Source organism: Hemitrygon akajei, chromosome 17, assembly GCF_048418815.1.
Source record: "Hemitrygon akajei chromosome 17, sHemAka1.3, whole genome shotgun sequence".
NCBI lineage: Eukaryota > Metazoa > Chordata > Chondrichthyes > Myliobatiformes > Dasyatidae > Hemitrygon > Hemitrygon akajei.
Genome location: NC_133140.1, coordinates 67,224,950 through 67,247,497, shown reverse-complemented (window position 1 = coordinate 67,247,497; position 22,548 = coordinate 67,224,950). Strand labels below are relative to the sequence as shown.

The window sequence follows — 22,548 nt, the reverse complement described above, 5'->3', positions numbered from 1 at the left end:
GAAGCCCCCCCGATATGGAACTACGACTCCCAGGAGGCCGCGGACGACTGGTGAATTTTCGCGAGAGTTTGGCAGTGACGTAGAGAGGAACGAACTTGTCGTGAAGAGTTGTTGTGGTAACGGTCTTGCAGGTGGAGGCTGTGTGTGTTTGAGGGCAAAAAACACTCGGGATGTCGGAGACCGACCCAAAGACGGTTCAGGATCTGACCGCTGTGGTGAGTGAGTAAGGCGGAGGGAGGCAGGCAGAGCCGTGGTCAGGCGACCGTCCGGCTGGGTTGAGGCAAGAGCGACGGCGAACGTAGGCCGCTCCCCACTCCGCGTCTCTTTCACATTTGTTTCCTTGGCTGCAGATTCGCTCAACCGTGTCTTGCGACCAAGGAACTGGGGCTAACACAACGTGTGCAAAATAATTTGTACGTTGGAGTATTTCTGTAAAGGTTTTAGGGAAACTGCCATTTAATATGAACAAATTTCACGTCACATGCCGGTGATAACAAACCTGATCCTGATTCTAATGTTGTAAAATAAGGCCCGGTCTCCATATTCATACGGATTTTTATGCACAATATACACTTCCATCAGCCGATTTAAAAAAAAAACATAGTGGGCTAACGTGCAAATTTCTTTTTGAATACAGTATTTTGTTTTGGTGAATAAAAAGAACCGTATCCAAGTTTGCTGGCAGTGGATACAATTCTTTGCTACCTTTCTGAAAGATGCATTTCCCTGTAGTTGATTATCTGTGTTTGTGGTGTTGTCTCAAAATTATATGCCTTGGGTATAAAAGGGATCTATATAGGATTATGCTGGACATATAGCACAAAGTGGGATGCTTGGCCCAGCTAGTGCACGTTGGTGTTTATGCTCCACTTGGGCCTCATCCTCTCCATTTTTCCTTCTCCCTCAAGACTTTGAAATTTTCCTTTGAATCTGTACCATTACAGTTACCAGTCTAGATTCCTTGACTAGTGTCTCTCAAACCACTTTCTTCCCACAAAAAGGAAGATATGGGTAGTGGACATAATGGGGCATCACCTGCCTATTCCCCTCCATGTTGAATACCACCCTGATTTGGAAATATAATTATCTTTCTACATTTTCACGGAATAAATCCTGAACTCCCGATCTTAATGGTATTATGGAATCACTTCAGTAACACGGGAAGGTTCTTGATCAGAAATTTTTCCAAGTCAGTTAAGGATAAGCAGTTATAGAATCAAATAACCATATAGCATGGAAACAGACTGATTCATTGTGCCCATGCTGAACATTAAATATCAATTCGGTCAATGTTGTCTTCCAGCACTTGGCCCATAGCGTGGTGAAGTTTCAGATTTTAAATACTGGAATGCTGTGAACTACCTATCTCCACTACTTGGGTAGTGTCTTCCTTTAATCCCTTCTAATTCTTCTTTAACTTAAGCCTTCAGGTTTTCAACATCTCTGCTAAGGGGAAATATTTCTCACTATCAGTCATACCTATCTATTTCCCTTATAATTTTGTATTCCCATTAGGTATCCCATCTGCTCCAAAGAAGACAAATCTGGCCCATCCTGGCAAAACCCTAGTGAATCAACTCCGATTCCTTTAAAGTACAATTACGTCCTTCCTAAAATCTAGTCCAGTTACAGCAAATATTTTGTATGACATAACATCTCTGGTCTTATATTCTATGGTCTGCTTAATAAGGTCATCTACTTGTAGTATTGTCTTCAGGGACCTTTGGAAGTTTATACAAAAGTCCCTGTGTTTCTTTGCACTTCCATTGTGTAATCTCAATCTTCTCATCCTCCAAGTTCTTACAAATGCAAATAATTAGCCCTTGTATAGAACATTTTGTTCAGGGTATGGATTTTTTTAAATGATACACTTCAAGTTGGTAGGGGGAATATAACCTAATACAACTATTATTGGGCTGGGCACAATTTTATGACTAATGATAAAATTGTCTTGACTCTGTAATGAAAATTAATTTTGCCAATTTTCCTGATTTCCAGAGTACATCAGCAATGCACAAAATAAATGATATCCTGTTGAATAGACACTATTCCAAAGCAAATTGTTTTACATATCTAGAATGATAGAATGTTCCAGTGTGGAAATGCACACATTTTGCTTTTATTTGCAAGACTTCAATTAATAGAAATCTTCTTACCTTGCCTCTGAATGCAAAGTTTCTCATTTTGAATATTTATTTGCCTAATTACTCTTAAATGTACATTACATTTCACGTGAAGCAAGCAAGCAGTCATACAAGAAATCCAAATGAATATGACCCTAGTTGATGAATCCTTTCCTTATAGTTCAATCTTCACATAACCTGGTTATTATTTTGATAAATGTATGCTGCTCTGTTTCCAGTGCCAATACCCCTTTCCTCAGATGCAGTATAACAAGGGTTGATATTTCCTTAGTTTACTGTCTACCCCTTATATTCCATTTCACTGCTCCATTAGTCTTTTTGATAAAATGTCATGGAAATTATTGAACTATCAGTATAGACTCAACTAGATCTTTACTGTTTTAACTTTTTTGTTATTCCTTTCCGTTCCTTGTGGCTCATGGGGCAGCAACCTTGCTGTATTTTTAGCATTTTTGTCTTTATTACGAGGCCCATTTGCCAGCTCGACACTCGGACCAGGACAGATGGAAAGCATGCAAGGTGCTAGCCAGATTTGAGCCCAGGACCATTCGCCTCAGTCTGCTGTGGATGCTACTACACCACCATTTTCTTTTTACCATTTAGAAAATACTTCAGTCTTTTGTTTTAGTCCATAATAGAATAACATCAAAATGGAAAAGCATTAGGATGGGGATGCTATGTGAACCTTTCGCCAGAGCATCTGCAGTGTTCTTGATTCTTCCCTGAAATTCATTTGTTCTTGTCATTTATGCTCATTAACAGATTTATCCAACTTACTTGGCTCTCTCTGGTCAACTTTCCGTAAAACTCAAATCTTGGGGGGCAGTTTCGTGTATTTCCTTTTTGTACATGATATGAAAATGTAAGCAATCAAAATATCATAAATATTCATATATTGTCAGGCTGTTAATTAAATTAGGCTCAGACCAAATCTAATTTGGCTGTCCTTGGTTGTTCAAGGACACTGTTATTAAGCTATCCTGATAACACAGGTATAATCTAGTCTGTTCCTAATCCATATTAAATTTAAAATCCCTCATTAACACTGCTGTCTGTTTCTGTAGACGTGTTTAACCTCTTCATTTCCAGATTTTTGCTTCACAACTACTACAAGGTGCCCATATACAATTGCCTTAGGAATCTTAAATATTTCTTTGATTCACAAACAAATCATAACCTTTGAAGTGATTTCATTGCTATTCCTACCACAGCCCCACCCCCACCCCAGAACTTTTCTTATCACCATCATTTTCCTAAATTCAAGGACATATTGCAGCCTCGTGTATTTGGTTCCCTTAACACCGAGCCACCTTGTTGAAGTTTTAGTGATATCTGCTGTGTTATACTCTCCAAGCTGAATATGCATTTGCAGTTTATTCATTTGTTTCTTGTATTTCAAGTACTTGAGTGACTGCTTGCTTGTGCTGTAGATCCAAAATATTCCTTCTGATCTAATGCTTGTCTTTTGTCCCTGTTATTTTAATTCACATGTTTTATTTTTCCCATTGTCTGTTGAAATGAAAATATGTTTTCTATTAGACTGGTCTCTTTTCATTTTGTTTTACAATCAACATTGTGACTGCGTTTTAGGCATCCCTCTCTTTTCTGTACAAGAACGCACGTAGACAAGTGGAATCACCCCTGTTTTACTCCTGATGTAATGACGCCTGAAATAGAACCCCTCCCAGAGCTATGGAAACGTATATATGTTTTTTTTTTAGTATTATTATCTGTTCTTCAAATTGCAAATGGCCCAGGTAATAATCCAGAGATTAATAACAGTAAGGTATAGTTCCATTTAATTCAGCTCCTTTTGGTTAGTATTCTCCAAATACACTCTTTCTCCTAACCTGCTTTCTTGTATTTTCAGGCATATAGTGCAGTACTGGACTATTTCTTCTGTTTTTGATTCTAAGCATCTAGAAACAAAGAAATCAAAGAATTCTTTATTTGTATTTTTAGTTCTTATACTGGAAGATTGACAGGATATGGAGAACATCTGTAATTTCAACTCCTTTTAGTATTTTCCAGCTATGCATTGTTACTTTATTCTAATTCCCTCATAGTAGTTTGATTTTTCTATATTGAGCCTGTGTCTGTACCTTACCTGCTCATTCTCATCATTTTCTCTACATCCTATTTGCGGGTGCCTAGGAAATTTCCATATTTCTTCCTCAATTGTGCCTTCAGTCCAAAACCACTGTGAAATACAGATATCACATACATGGTTATTAATACTTTTGTCTTTTAACTTTGACTTGTTTATGTATTGTAATTACAATTCAAGGAGAATATTTCTCTGATTTCTATATCTTTGTTTTGTCTATCAGAAGCAGAGTCTTTGTGCTCCGTTGTTAGTTCTTCAATATTTTATCCATTTGGTCAATACATCTTCTAGAAATTAGTGCAGACAGGTCTTGCTTAGCCTATGTGCCTATTATGGCTCAGTGATCACACTGGTTTCTGAGTCAGATGATTTGTACATTTTCAGTAGCAGTCAAAGATTTGGTCGTAATCTAAGCTGCCATTTCAGAGGAGAATTTAGGTACTATTAGTATGTCAGCTGCCTGCCAATTGGAATACTTTCCTAGTAGAAAACATAGAGCAAGTTTTGGCATTTTTAATCAGCTGCAAGGTCCTAAAACATAATTCATTTGTATTTTGCAGGTTACCACACTCCTCCAACAGATGCAGGACAAATTCCAAACAATGTCTGACCAGATCATTGGTAGAAATATCCTTGCTTTTAAAGGCAAAGTTTCAGTATGTGTACTTTTAGCTCTAGAACAGGGATGTGAGGAGCTTTGAAAACAGTTTAGGGTTGTTTCTGTGCTGCAAGTGCTTTGTAATTCTGTAATCCACATTTATCATGGCACCTCAATTTTGTGTTTAATTTATATAATGTGAATTTTGTGCAAACAGAAATACTACGTAGAATAGTAAAACCTTAAAGGAAATTTGGTGCAATAAGCATCCTAAGAGCTCTCAAATTGTGGTAAGGTTTGCTTCTTAAGCTAAGGGTCTTTGAATGGTATCTGAAACCCAATACATTTTCATTGGTGGCTCTGTGGGCTTTCTTTAAACAACAGAAGTCTTCAAGAATTGATGTAGCATAGTCATAAAGTTCTGATGAAGAGAGAATTTACATCTAATGCAAATGCCTTGATAAATGTGATACACTGTTGACAAAATAGATGAGGAAATTTTAAAAACAGCATTAGTTAAATAAAACTAATGGTGAAGAATTTAAAGGGGTGTAAAACTGAACACCACTTTGCCAAGACTTTTTAAGGAGGTGGCTGTAAAGACAGTGGGTGCAGTGGGTTCATTCTCCAAAATGCCATAGTTTTCAGAATTGCTCCATCCCAATCTGTTACAATCAATGTGAACACTTTACAAAGTGTAGTAGAGAAAATCAACACGCACAACACGCTGGAGGAACTCAGCAGGGTGCTGTACCAGGAGCACCGATGCAATAGATGACTCCAACAGAAGTGTTGCTTCACCTGGGAGGACTGTTTGGGGCCCTGAATGGTGGTAAGAGAGGAGGTGTAGGGACAGGTGTAGCAGTTACGCTTACAGGGATAAGGTGGGAGATCCGTGGGGAGGGACGTGTGGAGTCGCGGAGGGAATGATCCCTGCAGAAAACGGAGAGGGGTAAAAAGGGAAAGAAATGCTTATTGGTGGGGTCCTGTTGAAGGTGGTGGAAGTTGCGGAGGATAATGTGCTGAATCCAGAGGCTGGTGGGGTGGTTGGTGAGGGGAAGTGGAACTCTGTCCCTGTTGTGGTGACGGGAGGATGGGGTGAGGGCTGAAGTGCGGGAAATGGAGGAGATGCAGGTGAGGGCATCATTGATGACGCCAGAAGGAAAACCACGATCCTTAAAGAAAGAGGACATTTGAGATGTCCCGGAACGGAAAGCCTCATCCTGGGAGCAGATGCGGTGGAGATGGAGGAACTGGGAATAGGGAATAGCATTTTTGCATGTGGCAGGGTGAGAAGAGGTATAGTCGAAGTATTTATGAGAGTCAGTGGATTTATAGAAGATGTCAGTGGACAGTCTCCAGAGATGGAAACCGAGAGATCAAGAAAGGGAAGAGAAGTGTCCGAGGTGGACCAAGTGAATTTGAGGGCTGGGTGGAAGTTAGAGGCAAAGTTAATGAAATTGATGAGCTCAGCATGGGTGCAGAAAGCAGCACCAATATTGTCAATGTAGTGAAGGAGAAGTTGGGGAGCAGTACCAGTATTGGTTTGGAGCTGAGTTCCTCCAGCGTGTTGTGCGTGTTGCTTTGATCCCAGCATCTGCAGAGTATTTTGTGTAGCAGGGAAAATATTGGAATCTTTTAAGGACTTGGAATATAATAATAAGATTAGGCAGAATCAAGATAGATTTATGAAAGGGAAAACTTGTTTGATAACTTTATTTAAAGGATGTAATTCACAAAATAAGTATGAATTGATGTGTATTTAGATTTTCAGAAGACTTTTGATAGATGCCACACAATTATATGACATTAGATTGCATGGTAATGTAATTTAATGTATTAGATATGGAGGTAATGTATTATGGGTTGAGGAGTTAACGTTTTTGTAAAATGGGTTCTTTCTTTGGATAAACTGTAAATGGTAGGGTGCTGCAGAGTGTTGCTGGGACTACAACTGTTCACAATCTATATCCAGGATTTGGGTGATGTTTTCCAATTTGTTAATGATACAAAGCTGAGTAGCCAAGTTGATTGTGTGGAGACTGCAGAAATGCTTCAAAGAATGTAGACAAGCGATCAAGAATGTGCTAAATTCAATATAATGCAGGGGAAGAAAAAGGTTATTTACTTAGTCCAATCAGAAACGTAAAATATATTTAAGTGGTTATCAATTGGTGAAACAGTCATTTTCAAAAAGATCTAGATGTCCTTGTGTGAGGCCTTCTGTTGGTCAGACTTGACCATGGACTTTGCTCCATAGTGTCTAAGTAATATGCAAGCCATTGCAGCACATTATGGAGAGCAAGCTGTTGCCCATTCAGCAGGGACCCCCTCTCCACACAGCTGATGAGTCCAGTGAGATGGCAGTGACTGATACAGTTTGACACCAGCAGCCTTGTAGGAGTTGCCAGGCAGCGTTGAACAAAATGTAGGACTGTCTTAGAGATTCCACCTCCAGAGTTTTCCTCTGCGTGTACTCCAGAAGTGTTCCCCATGAGTGGGTGCAACTGCAAGGCAGTGGAGGTTTGAGATCAGTTTTCCTTCCCTCAGATGAGCTGCCAACAATGGGTGACAAGGCCCATCAGTCTGAAGCAACTGTTTTTCGGGTGCCAGTAACCCACCTTTGCTCCTTCTGCTGTCAGTAGAAATCATTCAGTCCGGCTTAGTAGCTAAGCCACTTGTGAAGCCAGGAGCTGGACTTGGTTGTCAGAGGCTATTTGAGATGATTGCCATTGGGTACATTTAACAGGTAGTGGGAGCTACCTGTTATCCTTGTGTATGTACTTGAAAGTTAACTTGTTAGTGCAGTAAGCAATGAGGATGGTGAATGGTAGATTGGCTCCCATTACAATAAGATTTGAGTGTGGGTGTAAAGATATCTTCCTGTAGGATTCCTGAACTTCTCTATCCCAGGGAGCTATGGAGCATTGAGTTCATTGGGGGAAACAGTTAGATTGGTGGGTGTTTGGATAAAGAGAATTGAGGGATGGGGTTAAATGGTGGAAAATGAATGTGAGGTAGAAGATTGTGATGGATGACGTGTCTGTTTGTCTGTTCAAAGGTTGCTACAAAAATTTGTAAGTTGCGAGAGGGTTGATGTTCTAAGGGACTTGGATGTTCTTTGTACATGAACCTCTGAAAGCTATGTAAATTGAGTAAGCAGTTAGCAACCAAACTTTCTTTGTAATTCTGAAATTGGGTTTTGGAGTGATTCTAATGGTTTTTATCTAATCTCTGGATTTCGGTTGCTTTTTATTCTTCATAGCAGTTTCCATGATTTGATGACATTCCTTTGTTGAGCAAATATTTAATGTTCCCTAAAAATATAAATGCTTAAAGAATTAGACTTCCTTGACAATTTTCACTCGATGAGATGAGTGCTCGCATTGATGATTTGGAGAAAAACATTGCTGACCTGATGACACAAGCAGGTGTTGAAGAAATCGAAGCAGGAGAAAATAAGGTATGAAGTTTTTAAAAATCTTTGCGTCCTGGTCTGCTTCTCCCTCTTAGAATGAGTCAACTTCAAATAGTTCAGAGTTAGTTGGCTGTTTTTCTTCAGTTAATTCTGCATAATCAATAGATAAACATATATCAGTATCCAAAATAATCCAAGATTCAAAATTTAAAAAAAAATCAGTACATCTATTCAGTAATTTAATTTGATAATGCCACTGTGTGCCAGGAATCTATGTCTGGAAGTACTGGCGACTGTAAGAGGCAAATACAAAAAAAAGTTAATTATCGGTAACAAACCACTGTAGTTTAATTTTATAAATAATGAATACAGCTTATTTCATTATTGACTTCCTCTTTGTTGAGGGTGGCTTGTGTTACATTAGCATAATCCTTAACTATATGCATCATTTTCAGATGAATACATTCACCTGTACTTTTGATGGAATCACTCACTCACCATTGATATAAGCAACACACACAAAATGCTAGTGGAACGCACCAGGCCATGCAGCATCTATAGGAAGAAGTACAGTCGACGTTTCGGGCCAAGGCCCTTCGTCAGGATTAACTGAAAGAAGAGATATTCAGTTAATCCTGACGAAGGGTCTCGGCCCGAAACGTTGACTGTACTTCTTCCTATAGATGCTGCCTGGCCTGCTGTGTTCCACCAGCATTTTGTGTGTGTTGTTTGAATTTCCAGCATCTGCAGATTTCCTCGTGTTTGTGATTCACCTTTGATATTCTAGGATTTATAGTGAAAATGCATATGTACATTCATTGGGATGTATTTCATTTGTGATGCTGGTATTACGTGCAAAAAACAATGCCCACCTGTGCAAGACAGAAGCAGCTTCATGTGGACCAGTGGTGCAGCTGGTAGAGGGTCTCCTAGCCTTCAGTTCCTATGTTATGCAGATTTTTTCACATTTTCTCTGTAACCACGTGGTTTCCCCTGAGTGCTCCAGTTTCATCTCATATCCCAAAATTATGGCAGTTGCTAGGTTACATGACCAGTGTAACTTCACTGCAGTGTATAGGTGAGTGCTAGAATCTCGGGTTGGGGAAGAGCTGATGGGAATGTGGAAAAACTCGTTAGGATAGTGTATTGTAAGTGAGTACTTAATATTCAGTGTAGATCCGGTAGGCCAAAGGGTCTGTTTCTGTGCTGTATTTCTCTGACACAGATCATGGATCTTTATCAGGACTGGAAAAGAAGGGGGAAGATGCCAGAATAAAAAGGTGGTGAGAGGGGAAGGAGGACAAGTTTGAAAGTGATAGATGAAGCCAGGTGAGTGGGGGAGGGAGGGATGAAGAAAGAAGCTGGGAGGTGATAGGTGGAAAGGACAAAGGGCTTGTAAAGTAGGAATCTGATAGGAGAGGAGAGTGAACCAATGGAGAAAGGGTTAGTTAAGAAGTTATTTTTACTTAAGTTAAATGTTAACTTTTTAGTGAACTCAAAGCCTGAGCCTCCACAACCGTATAGGTAGAGAATTCCAAACATTCACCACCCTTTGAAAGAAGAGCATTCTCCTACCAAATGGTCCTAAGTGGCCTACTCCTCATTTTAGTTCTCGACTTATTGGACAAGGGATATTTCCTCCCTGGAGCTACCTTATCTATCCTGTTACAAATTAAGAACTTCATAAGGATCCAGGAGATATTTTTTATTCCTTTAAACTTTAGAGGTGTCTACTTAGGTGAAGTCTCCCCATGTATGGCAAGCCTGTCAACCTGGGAATTGGAGTATCTGGAATTGTTCTCTCTCCCTGGTTTTTGATGAAGAGTCAGAATCAGGTTTAATATTATAAATAATATAAGTGTATGTGTGTGTATGTGTACACACCCACACAGAGTGTGGGATAAAATTCTGAGGAAGAGTTCATGGGTTCAGTGTCCATTTAGAAATCTGATGGCGGAGGGGAAGAAGCTGTTCCTGAAACATTGAATTGTCTTCAGGTTTCTGTATCTTCTCCCTGATGGGAACAATGATAAGAGGGCATGTCCTGGGTGGTGGGGAGGCTAGTGCCCATGATGAAGCTGGCTGAGTTTACACTTTCCTGCGGCTTTTTCCGATCCTGTGCATTGACCCCTTTATACCAGAGGGTGATGCAATCAATTACTCCAGGCACATATATTAAAATTTGCTAGTGTCTTTGATGACATGTCAAGTCTCCACAGACTTATAATGAAACACCACTGTTGTCGTGCCTTTGTAATTGCATCAATAAGTTGTTCCCAGGATAGATCTTCAGAGATGTTGACACCCAGGAACTTGAATCTACCTACACTTCACTTCTGATCCCTCATATAGGACTGATTTGTCTTCCCTCAGCTTCCCCTTTCTGAAGTACACAATCATTTGTTTAGTCTCACTGAGGTTGAGTTGTTGTTGCAACACTACTTAACCACCTAATCAGTTTCACTCCTGTAAAGTACCTCATCATCATCTGAAATTCTGCCTCCAATAATTGTGTCATCAGCAAATTTGTAGATGGTGTTTGAGCTGCGTGTAACCACACAATCACTGGTGTAGAGAGAGTAGAGCAGTGGACTAAGTGTGCATCCTTGAGGTGCATGAGTTTTAACTGTCAGCGAAGAGGAGATGTTATTTCTGACCTGCACAGACTATAGTCTCCCAATGAGGAAGTCAAAGATCCAGTTTCAGAGGGAGGTTCAGAGGCCCAGGTTTTGGAGCTTGATGATTAGAACTAAGGAAATGACGGGGTTGAACGCTGAGCTGTAATCAGTAAGCAGCAGCCTGACATGGATCAACTGGAGAATAGTAATATTTAAGGTCAAGTAGGGAGCCTGTTGGCTTATTGTGACGCTAGGCAAATTGCAGTGGGTCCAGGTCCTTGCTAAGGCAGGAGTTGACCTATAACCTAAATCACTTCATCACAGTAGATGTGAATGCCACTGGGCAATAGTTGTTAAAGCAGCAGGCCCTGCTCTTCTTGGTTACTGGTATGATTGTCATCCTTTGAAGCAGATGGGAACTTACGACTGGAACAATGAAGATGTCCTTGAACACTCCTGCCAGTGGTTTGGCACAGGTTTTCAGAGCACTACCGGGTATACCATCAAGGCTTGACACCTAGGAAGGGTTCATTCTCTTGAAAGATATTTTGACGTTGGCCTCTGAGACATTAATCATAGTATGCTGTGATACCATATCCCAGATGCTGTAGGGATTCTCAAGGTTGTAGTTTTTTTCTCCCTTTCAATGCATGTAGTGACTTCATAAGAGAAGTCAGAGTGTGGTAGTACAAACCCCATTTCCAGAAAAGTTGGGATATTTTCCAAAATGCAATAAAAACAAAAATCTGTGAAATGTTAATTCACGTGAACCTTTATTTAACTGATAAAAGTACAAAGAAAAGATTCTCAATAGTTTTACTGACCAACTTAATTGTATTTTGTAAATATACACAAATTTAGAACTTGATGGCTGCAACACACTCAACAAAAGTTGGAACAGAGGCATGTTTACCATTGTGTTACATCACCTTTCCTTTTAATAACACTTTTTAATCGTTTTGGAACTGAGGATACTAATTGTAGTAGATTTGCAATTGGAAATTTTGTCCATTCTTGCTTGATATCAGACTTCAGCTGCTCAACAGTCGGTGGTCTCCGTTGTCTGATTCTCCTCTTCATGATGCGCCATACATTTTCAATAAGAGATAGATCTGGACTGGCAGCAGGCCAGTCAAGCACACGCACTCTGTGTCTACAAAGCCATGCTGTTCTAGCCCGTGCAGCATGTGGTCTGGCATTGTCCTGCTGAAATAAGCATGGACGTCCCGGGAAGAGACGTCGCCTTGATAGCAACATATGTCTCTCTAAAATCCTAATATACGCCTCAGAGTCAATGGTACCTTCACATACATGCAACTCACCCATGCGGTGGGCACTGATGCACCCCCATACCATCACAGATGCTGGCTTTTGCACCTTTCGCTGATAACAATCAGGATGGTCGTTTTCATCTTTGTCACGGAGAACTCGATGCCCGTTTTTTCCGAAAACTAGCTGAAATGTGGACTCATCTGACCATAGCACACAGTTCCACAGTCATTTGGTCCATCTGAGATGAGCTTGGGCCCAGAGAACTCGCCGGCGTTTCTGCGTAGCACTGATGTATGGCTTCCTCCTTGCGTAATACAGTTTCAAGTTGCATTTCTGGATGCAGCGATGGACCGTGTTAAGTGACAATGGTTTTCCGAAGTACTCCCGAGCCCAGGTGGCTATAATTGTCACAGTAGCATGACGGTTTCTTAGGCAGTGCCACCTGAGGGCTCAAAGATCACGCGCTTTCAACAGTGGTTTCTGACCTTGTCCTTTATGCACTGAGATGTCTCTGAATTCTCTGAAGCTTTTCACAATATTATGTACTGTAGATGTTGAAAGACCTAAATTCTCTGCAATCTTGCGATGAAAAATGTTCCTTTTGAACTGACTAACAATTCTCTCACGAATTTTGGCACAAAGGGGTGAGCCACGACCCATCCTTGCTTGCAAAGACTGAGCCTTTGATGGACGCTACTTTTATACCCAGTCATGATACCTCACCTGCTACCATTTAGCCTGCTTAATGTGGAATCTTCCAAACCGGTGTTACTTGAATACTCTGTGCACTTTTCAATCTTATTTTAACTCTGTCCCAACTTTTGTTGAGTGTGTTGCAGCCATCAAATTCTAAATTTGTGTATATTTACAAAATACAATTAAGTTGGTCAGTAAAACTATTGAAAATCTTCTCTTTGTACTTTTGTCAGTTAAATAAAGGTTCATGTGAATTAACATATCACAGATTTTTGTTTTTATTGCATTTTGGAAAATATCCCAACTTAACTGGAAATGGGGTTTGTAGATGGTTGCCTTTCTGACTGGAGGCCTGTGGCTAGTGGTGTTAATCAGTGTTGGGTTTGTCGTTATTTGTCATCTATATTAATGGTCTGGATGATGATCTGGTAAACTAGAACAGCGAATTTGTAGATGATACCAAGATTGGGGGTGTAATGAATAGTGAGGAGAAGTATTACAACTAGCATTTGTAATACTAATTTGGATCTGGACCAGCTGGAAAAATGGGCTGAAAAATGTTAGATGGGATTTAATGCAGACAAGTGTGAGGTGTTGCCCTTTAGGAGGACAAACAAGGGAGAACTTGCACAGTGAGTGTTAGGACACTGAGGATTGTGGTAGAACAAATGGATCTGGGAATACAGATCCAAAATTCTTTGAAAGTGGTGTCACAGATAGATAAAGCCATATAGAATGTACTTGGCACATTGGCTTTCATTAGTCAATGTATAGAGTATTGGAGATGAGATGTTTGGAGGATTGTTGGCAGGGTTTTGATCATCTACCTACAGGAAAGATGTCAATCTGATTAAGAGTGCAGAGAAAATTTAAAAGGATGTTGTCAGGACTTTAGGACCTAGGTATAGGGAAAGGTTGAAAAGGTTAGGCCTTTACTCCCAAGTATAGGAAAATGAGAAGGATAGATAGAGTAAATGCAAGCAGGCTTTTTTCCAAAGAGTTTGGGTGAAACTAGAACTAGAAGTTATACATTAAGGGGAAATGTTTAAGTAGAACATGAGGTGGAATTTCTTCACTCAGAGAGAGTTCAGAATGTGGAACAAGCTGCCAGCAGAAGAGGTGGATGCAGATCTGATTTCAGCATTTAAGAGAAATTTGGATAGGTACATGAATGGAAGGGTTATGGAGGACTAGAGTCAAGGTGCAGGTCGATGGGATTAGACAGATTAATAGTTTAGCACAGACTAGAATGGCCGAAGGGTCTATTTCTGTCCTATAGTGTCCTGTGACTTTTTTTTCTTTGGAAGATACTAAACTGTGTATTAAGTAGTTAGCAATCCACTGAATATTATGCTGATATCAAAGACTTTTACACTAGTAAGCAAGCTATACTATCTCCGATTAGCCTTCAAATATTGAAGTTAAGGTCAGTGGAAATGTGTAATAGTCCTCAGCTTAGCAGTCTGTAAAATTGGACATGTACTGATGAGCTGTAAAATCAAACATGTTTAAGGTCACAGATCTTCTATTTAATGATGGTGAAAATTGGCTGTGGTAACTAGTTTACACTGAATACTCTGAGGCTATGGAAACATTAGTTTACTTGGGTGACACTGTCCCTAAAGTTGTGCTTTAACATTCTAGAAATGTGTTCAAAACTTGGGTATTTTCTATGGTAATGCAGACATTGGATTGTAGATCTATGCATCATAATTCCAGTCTTTTTCTCCAGTTATGATATTATTTTCCTTATACAGGCTCCGAAGTAACCTGATGAGGATGATAGAAGATTCTTTTTCAACAAACGCCAGTTCAGGTTGATTACTTTAAGAATCTCTGCTGTGTTAAAGTACATTTTTAAAATCAGTTATAGGTGTGCTTACAGCTCTATTTGATTTTTTTTTGTAAGGAAACACTTTTATTGCTTGAAATATAATTGATATTAGCAAATTATAAATTTGTTCAAAAATTTGAATATCTGGTCTTGCAGTTTTTCAGACAATTTTGAATAGTCTAATTAAAACTCAATTTCTGATTACGTTTATTTGCATTTGAATTATTTGGACTGCATTTTTTATAAACCAATTTTGTAGTAGATCCAGTTTGTATATTTAATGCATTATTTTTATGTTTTTGTCACTTGGAATGTTTAGTAAGAGATGCAGATAAACAGTCACATGAGTTTTATCTTTGGCATTAAAAGTCAATGACCTGTTGTCTTACGTAAAATGACATAATTGTTGGCAAATCTTGTTCCTAAGCTTGCAGTTATAATTGCTATTAGTTTGGTGATGCCATGTTGGGCTTGTTTTCATGGTGATGCCATATTCCATTTGCCATCTTGTGCTTGTACAAAATGTTTATTGTCTTAGAAATTGCTCAAAAATGTGATTAACTGTGCTCAAGTTGCATCCATGGTTATCTGATTTTTCTTCCTCATTGTTAACTCTAACCATCTTAATCATATCTGATTTGTAATGGGGACATAGTATTAATATCGAGATATCTTAAATCAAGTGACAAAAAGTCCATTGTTTTTCACTAACTATTCCATATGTGAATTAGTATTTTTGTTTAAGATTTCACAGCTCTGTTGTACTGTTTTACTTGAATGCTTAAGTCCTTTATTTGACAGCTGTATTTCATAACTTAACTAGTGGCACGTTATGATTAATTTGGATATTCAAGAAAACATGTCTAAATTATTATAGCAGAATTACTGATAACCTTTCATAATATTTTGGTTAAGCATCTGTACATGAATGTTAAAAAATGTGTGTTTTAAAACAATCACTTTATTGTCTAATCTTAAATATTTATACCTTGAAAATTGAGATGTTTGAATGTTGACATTTCACTAGCATATTTCCACCCAGTGATTAAACAATGGATGCAGAGATGAAATAAAATGTATAAATCATTAATCCATCTGTAAGCATGCTCAAAGGCTTGAACACATTGGTTTGTACAGTTCTATAAGCTTTAGAATAAACTAATAAATTCATTGTTACTACATTGGTTGTTTTGACTGCTCTCCCTGTTCACCACATAAAACTGAACTCGGAACTTGTATTTAGAAAAACAACATAGAACACTACAGCACACTGCAGACCCTGCAGCCCATGATGTGGCAACTTTTTAACTGACTGTAAGATCAATCTAATATAGCTCTCCACTTTTCTATCATCCACGTTCCTATCTGAGTTTCTTAAATGTCCCTAATATAGCTGCCTCTACTGTCACCTCTGGTGTTCCACACATTCACTACTCTCTATGTATTATGCTTCCTCATATTAGCCATTTCTGCTCTGGGAAAAAGTCTCTGACTATCCACTCAATCTATGCCTTATATCATCATGTACACCTCTATCAAGAGAGTTTCAATACTGGTAGAATTTTAAATCTTGTGTATGTTTGTTTTAGTTTTTCTTAATGTTTTAACCTTTAGAGAAAGGTAAAACATGCAGCACACACAAAATGCAAAATGCTAGAGGAACTCAGCAGGCCAGGGAACATCTATGGGAAAGAGTAAATGGTCAATGTTTCATGCTAAGACATCGATTTCTGATAATTCCCCCACCCCTCACCCTTTCCCATTCATGTTTCCTCTCTCTCCTATCAACTGCCACCTTGTACTTCTTCCTCCCCTTTCCCCCGCCTTCTTACTCTGACTTCTGTTCCTTTCCAGTCCTGATGAAGGGTCTCGGTCTGAAACATTGACTATTTACTCTTTCCTATAGATGCTGCCAGGCCTGCTGAGTTCCTCCAGTATTTTGTGTGTTGCTTTGGATTTCCAGCATCTGCAGATTTTTTTATTGTGGTTGTTATAAAACATACGGGTTAATTTCCTCAGCAACTGGGTATTAGTGTTCTTAATTGTTGAATAGTTTGATTTCAGTTATTTTTAAAGTTTTTGATTTTCTGCGAAGGTGTTTATTATTGACTATTGATTGAGATTGAAGATTAGATTTAAAAACTAATTGCATAAACTCATAGAATATGTGAGAAGAGTTTGCAGTATTATCTATATTTGCAGCCTGTTCAGGGACCATGTTGATTTATTTTGCTGTAAATAAAGTTAAAAGAAAGCTATATATATGTATGTATTTACACATGTGATTACCTCTGTATCCTTTGAGCATCATTTATAGATTCACATTAACGAGCACTTTGCATATTAGTTTTCAGAGCACATCTCTGAATTGTCTCCACATCTATCCAGAATGTATTCAAATTAATCATTTTTACATATGATCTCATAAAAAAGCAGTAAAGGACGCCTATGACAATGTCGTTAATTGGTCGAATAAATGCTATATAAGTGACAATTTTACTGAAATTTTTATACACGTTTCAAGCTGTTCCATCCTTTCTCCCAAAAACATTTTTTGATAGAATAGATTCTATGATCCTGTCATATATCTGGAATAATAAGAGTTCTAGAGTGAGTAAACTTTTATTGCAAAAATTAAAAAAAGATGGAGGCTTGGCATTACCAAACTTTAGATTTTATTACTGGGCAATTAATAGTCATATATATTACTTTTTGGATTCACTGTATAGATAATCAGGACTGTCCTTCGTGGTTGGACTTGGAGGAGAACTCGGTAAGGGGGTTTTCTTTGGCTTTTTTACTGGGAGCTCCTCTTCCTTTTTTGTTTTCTAGGATTGGTAGACAAGTTCTTAGTCCCATTGTTAGACATACATTAAAAATTTGGTTTCAGTTATGCAGATTTTTTGACTTAAATAACTTTGTTCTTTCTAGTAATATCCATCTTAACTATTTTTAAATCATCAATTTTGGATAAGGCCTTTTTAATATGGAGAACTAAGGGAATAAAAACTTTTCTAGATTTGTTTTTAGATGATTGTTTAGTGTCTTTTTCGCAGCTAGTGGATATATATGATATATCTAATGCACAATTTTTTATATATTTACAAGTCAGGAAATTTTACGTGATTTGTTACCGAATTACCCATTTGCTCATTTACCAAATATGATAGATGTTATCTTTCAGCTTAAACCATTTCAAAAAGGAATGATAGCCATTATATATAAACGGCTATTGAATTTACGAATTATGTCTAATGATAAGGTTAAATGTGCTTGGGAATTGGAACTTAAAAGAGTCACTTTCGGATGATCAATGGAATAAAATTTATCATTTAGTTAACAATTCATCTATCTGCTCTCGTCACTCCTTGATTCAGTTCAAGATAGTGCACAGGGTGCATATGTCAAAAGATAAACTAGCGCATATTTTTTCTAGTATAAATCTCACCTGTGATAGATGCAACACTGAGGTGGCTGCCTTAACTCATATGTTTTGGTCCTGTATAAAGTTAAAAAATTTTGGAGAGATGTTTTTAGAATGTTATCTAAAGTCATAGATTTGGACTTACAACCTAATTCATTTACGGCAATCTTTGGGATTATTCCAAAGGAAGCAGGAAATGTTCCTGCTTCCGCTCAACGCGTGATAGCTTTTTCAACTTTATTGGTTAGGAGAGCTATTCTATTGTATTGGAAGGATCCCAATCCACCTACTGTTTTTTTTTCTGGCTCTCCTCCATTATGTATGTAAGTTTGGAGAAAATTAGAAGACGGACGATTGATACATCTTTTAAATTTGAGCAAACTTGGTGGCCTTTTATTCAATATTTTCATATGATCTAATTTTTTTTTACTTTTTCAGTTAATCTTATTTTCTTCTCTGCGAAGTTTCAGATTTGACCAGAAGGATTTTTCCTTTTTTTTAATTGTATCCTTAAAATGGACTGCCCAGTCCCCTTTTTTTGTTTTTGGTTAGTTTAGTGGGGGTTTTTCAATAATAGAAATTTTTGAGTCTTTTTTCTATGAATTGTTAAGCAGAGTTGTGGTTCTTTATATTAGCTTAATACGATACTATATATGATTTTGACAGTGTATATTCCTTTGTACTATTATTGAAATATGTATTTGAGATAACTTCTCGTCTGACTTGTATTTATCCTTTTCTCTTAAATCAATAAAAAAAATTGAAAATGAAAAAGCAGTAAAAAGAACCTTGTGTCTTTGAAACAGCCTCTTTGACCCACTGTATCAATGTCAACCATCATTTAATCTGCCTGTATTAATTTCATGTCCCTCTTTACCTTGTTCATTCAAGCATCTGTCCAGATGCTTATTCAAATGTTCTACTGTCCCTACCTCCACTACTTCTGGTAACCAAAGAGAGACCAAAAATTGGTGGGAAGTTCAAAGATTGGGAAGCTTTTAAAAACCAACAGAAGGCAACTAAAAAAGTCATTATGAAGGTAAGGATGGAATAGCCAATAATATTAGAGGATTTTTGCATCAGTCTTCACTGTGGAAAACACTAGCAGTATGGTGGAAGTACCAGGTGTCAAGGGGCATGAAGTATGTGAAGTTACCATAACAAAAGAGAAGTTTCTTGTGAAACTGGAAGGTCTAAAGGTAGATGAATTGCCTGGACCAGATGCTGACTTATCCCAGAGTTCTGAAAGATGTGGCTGAAGAGATCGTGAAAGCATCTTCCAAGAATCACTAGATTCTGGAATGGTTCCAGAAGACTGGAAAGTTACAAATGTCACTCCACTCTTCAAGAAAGGAGAGGGAAAAGAAAGGAAACTGTAGGCCAGATAGTATGACCTCAGTGGTTGGGAAGATGTTGGAGTCGATTATTAAGGATGTGTTCTCTGGATACTTGGAGCCACATGATCAAATGGGCCGTAGTTAGCATGGTTTCCTCAAGGGAAAAATCTTGCTTGACAAATCTGTTGGAATTCTTTGAAGAAGTAACAAGCAGGATAGACAAAGAATTAGTTGATGTAGTGTACTTGGATTTTCAAAGGCTTGTGGCAAGGTGCCACTCATGCGGCTGCTTAACAAGCTATTATCCTATGGTGTTACAGGAAAGATTCTAGTATAGATAAAGTAGTGGCTGATCGGCAGGAGGTAAAGAGTGGGAAAAGGGGAGCCTTTTCTGGCTGGCTGCCAGTGAATAGTGGTGTTCCACAGAGGTCTGTGTTTGGACCGATCCTTTTTGCATTATAGGTCAATGATTTGGATGATGGAATTTATGACTTTGTTGCAAAGTTTGCAGATGATATGAAGGTAGATGGAGCGGCAAGTAGTTTTGTGGAGATAGAGACGCTACTGAAGGACTTAGCCAGATTAGTGGAATAGCAAAGAAATAGATGGAATACAGTGTTGGGAAGTGTATGGCCATATCACAAGGAAATGGACTCTAGGTAAATACTATCTCTAAGCCTCTCAGAATTTTACATATCTCTGTCATGTCATCTCTGTCTCCTTTGATTAAGAAAGAGCAGACCCAGCCTGTCCAATTCCTCCTTATAACTTAAGCCCTCCAATCCACGTATCAGACTTGTGCATCTTCACTGCACCCTCTCTAACTTAGTCACCACTTTCCTGTAGAGTGGTGACCAGAACTGCATATAATACTCCAGCATTTCCAACATCCTGTACAGCTGTAATGTGACAACCTCATTCTTGTACTCACTACCTCAACCAATGAAAGCGAGTATGCCATATTCCTTCCTTAACCTTTCTACCTATGTTGCCAGTTCTGGGGAATTCTGTACTTGTATTTTTGAACTAGGATGAAATTGTATTCATTATGCTAAAACACCAGTTGTAACTATAGCGGGTGGCATGTGTAGATTTATGACTGTTGAAATTTGGTTCAACATTAGCTATGGACTAGAATTTGTAGCCAACAATGCAACATTACTTGGTACAATGGAAATTACAACAGGTGGATTGCACAGACTTCTAGCTACCGGTAATTCATTTGGTTGTGTCATCGAGTACAAATGTGCAGCTGATAAAAGTATATAAGAACTTGAATTAATTGCAAGTTTTGTTCCATATTTCATACATTTGCAATGAATAACACAGCACACTGTACTTGATACCATGAACAAAAAATACATTTCAAGTGATAGCATCAAGACTCAAGTATTAATGGCATGGCTTAAATTATCATTAACTTGGTTGTGATTGTACACCAAAGCAGCTTTACACTGAACATAAAAATATTTTGCACAAGAAATAACTTGGGTTAAGAATGTGTGTTGCCTTTGATCTATGAATTCCAAAGTTAAAGAGAATTTTTTTTCCTCTTCTGTGTCCTTCTCTCTCTGTGACCAGTTTGGATGGGGGAAAGAAACTATAGTACGAGGAGTGATTGATAAGTTCGTGGCCTAAGATAGAAAACTTAGCACATTTATTTTTCAACATAGTCCCCTCCTACATTTACACACTTAGTCCAGCGGTAATGGATCATACGAATCTTGGACCTCCAGAAAGTGTCCACAGCAGCGGTGATTGATAAGTTCATGGCCTAAGGTAGAAGGAGATGAGTTAGACAGCTCTTATTACATGCACATGCAAGTTCAACTCTTTGAGAGATTATGCAGAAAGTTTGAAGTTAATAACTCATTGGGGTGATTGGTAAATTAGTGGCCTAAGGTGGAAGGAGATGAGTTATTAACCAAACTTTCTGCATAATCACTCAAAGAGTTGAACTTGTGTGTGCACATAATGAGAGCTGTATAACTCATCTCCTATCTTAGGCTATAAACTTATCAATCACCCATCTGTGGACACTTTATGCAGGTCCAAGATCCGTATGCTCCATGATCGCTGGAATAAGTGTGTAAATGTAGGAGGGGACTATGTTGAAAAATAAATGTGCTAGGTTTTCTAAAATGGACTCCTACCTTAGGCCATGAACTTATCAATCACCCCTTGTATGTTCAGTCAATTGTTTTTTTTTGCAAAGCTCCAATCTACTAATAAAATCTGTTGTTTATGAATCATTGATATGGAATCCTGCATGGTTCAGAAAGCTAATGAAAAATTTAGGAGGCTGGGTGGAATTTTGCAGTTCATTAAAATATGATCATTATGGAAGACAGTTGAAAGTAAAAGCATTATCAGTAATTCTTCTTCAGTAATTATTCGTCCTTTTGAAATAGGATTTTGAGTTCCAGGAATACAGATTATGAAAAAACTAAGAAGCATATGAGTTGGTGTCTTGTGCAGTAAAACACCAATTTTGTGCAAGAGCCAAGGATGATCCAGCAATGTTTATCTTCCCTCAACAGCCAAGATTCCATCTGTACAAGATGATGGATGTTGATCCCCAATACTTGATGGTGGATTAACCTTTTCAGAGCAATTTATAGAATATTGCTCAAAGAAATAACCTCGACAGTGTATGGTATCCAACCGGAGCTCTACAACAAACTTTCTGCTCACAGTTTCTGAACTCAGCGGGCTGGGCCGTATCTATGGAAAAGAGTAAACAGTCGACGTTTCAGGCCGAGACCCTTTATTAGGACTGGAAAAGAAGATGAATTTCTGCTGATTTGATTAAAAGGAGGCAACATTCTTACTGAGAGACATTTTGTCCCGCATGAAAAATTGAGGAGTTTCAGGAGTTAGTTATATATAGGACAAATCTTGCTTCTACAATTAATGCTAGTATACTAGTTTAAAAAATATCATAGACAAGTACACACCAATGAAATTAGAAAGTGATTTGCTATAAAGTTATTTTCACTTATTTAAAAATATACGAGCCTCATGCATCTGAGAATATTGGCATTAAACAGACTGTGATAACCTATTTTCAGCTATACTAATAAATTTACATCAGGTTAAC

General features: G+C 38.2%; 1 protein-coding gene across 1 annotated transcript; it reads left to right on the top strand.

Moving 5' to 3' along the window:
- The first annotated feature begins 21 nt into the window (after window positions 1–21).
- hsbp1b (heat shock factor binding protein 1b) lies at window positions 22–15,868 on the top strand. Its single transcript, XM_073070324.1, has 4 exons — window positions 22–215; window positions 4,812–4,878; window positions 8,215–8,312; window positions 14,611–15,868. The coding sequence occupies exons 1-4, from the start codon at window positions 171–173 to the stop codon at window positions 14,620–14,622; spliced, it is 222 nt and encodes a 73-aa protein (XP_072926425.1). The 5' UTR covers window positions 22–170; the 3' UTR covers window positions 14,623–15,868.
- Window positions 15,869–22,548: the final 6,680 nt, after the last annotated feature.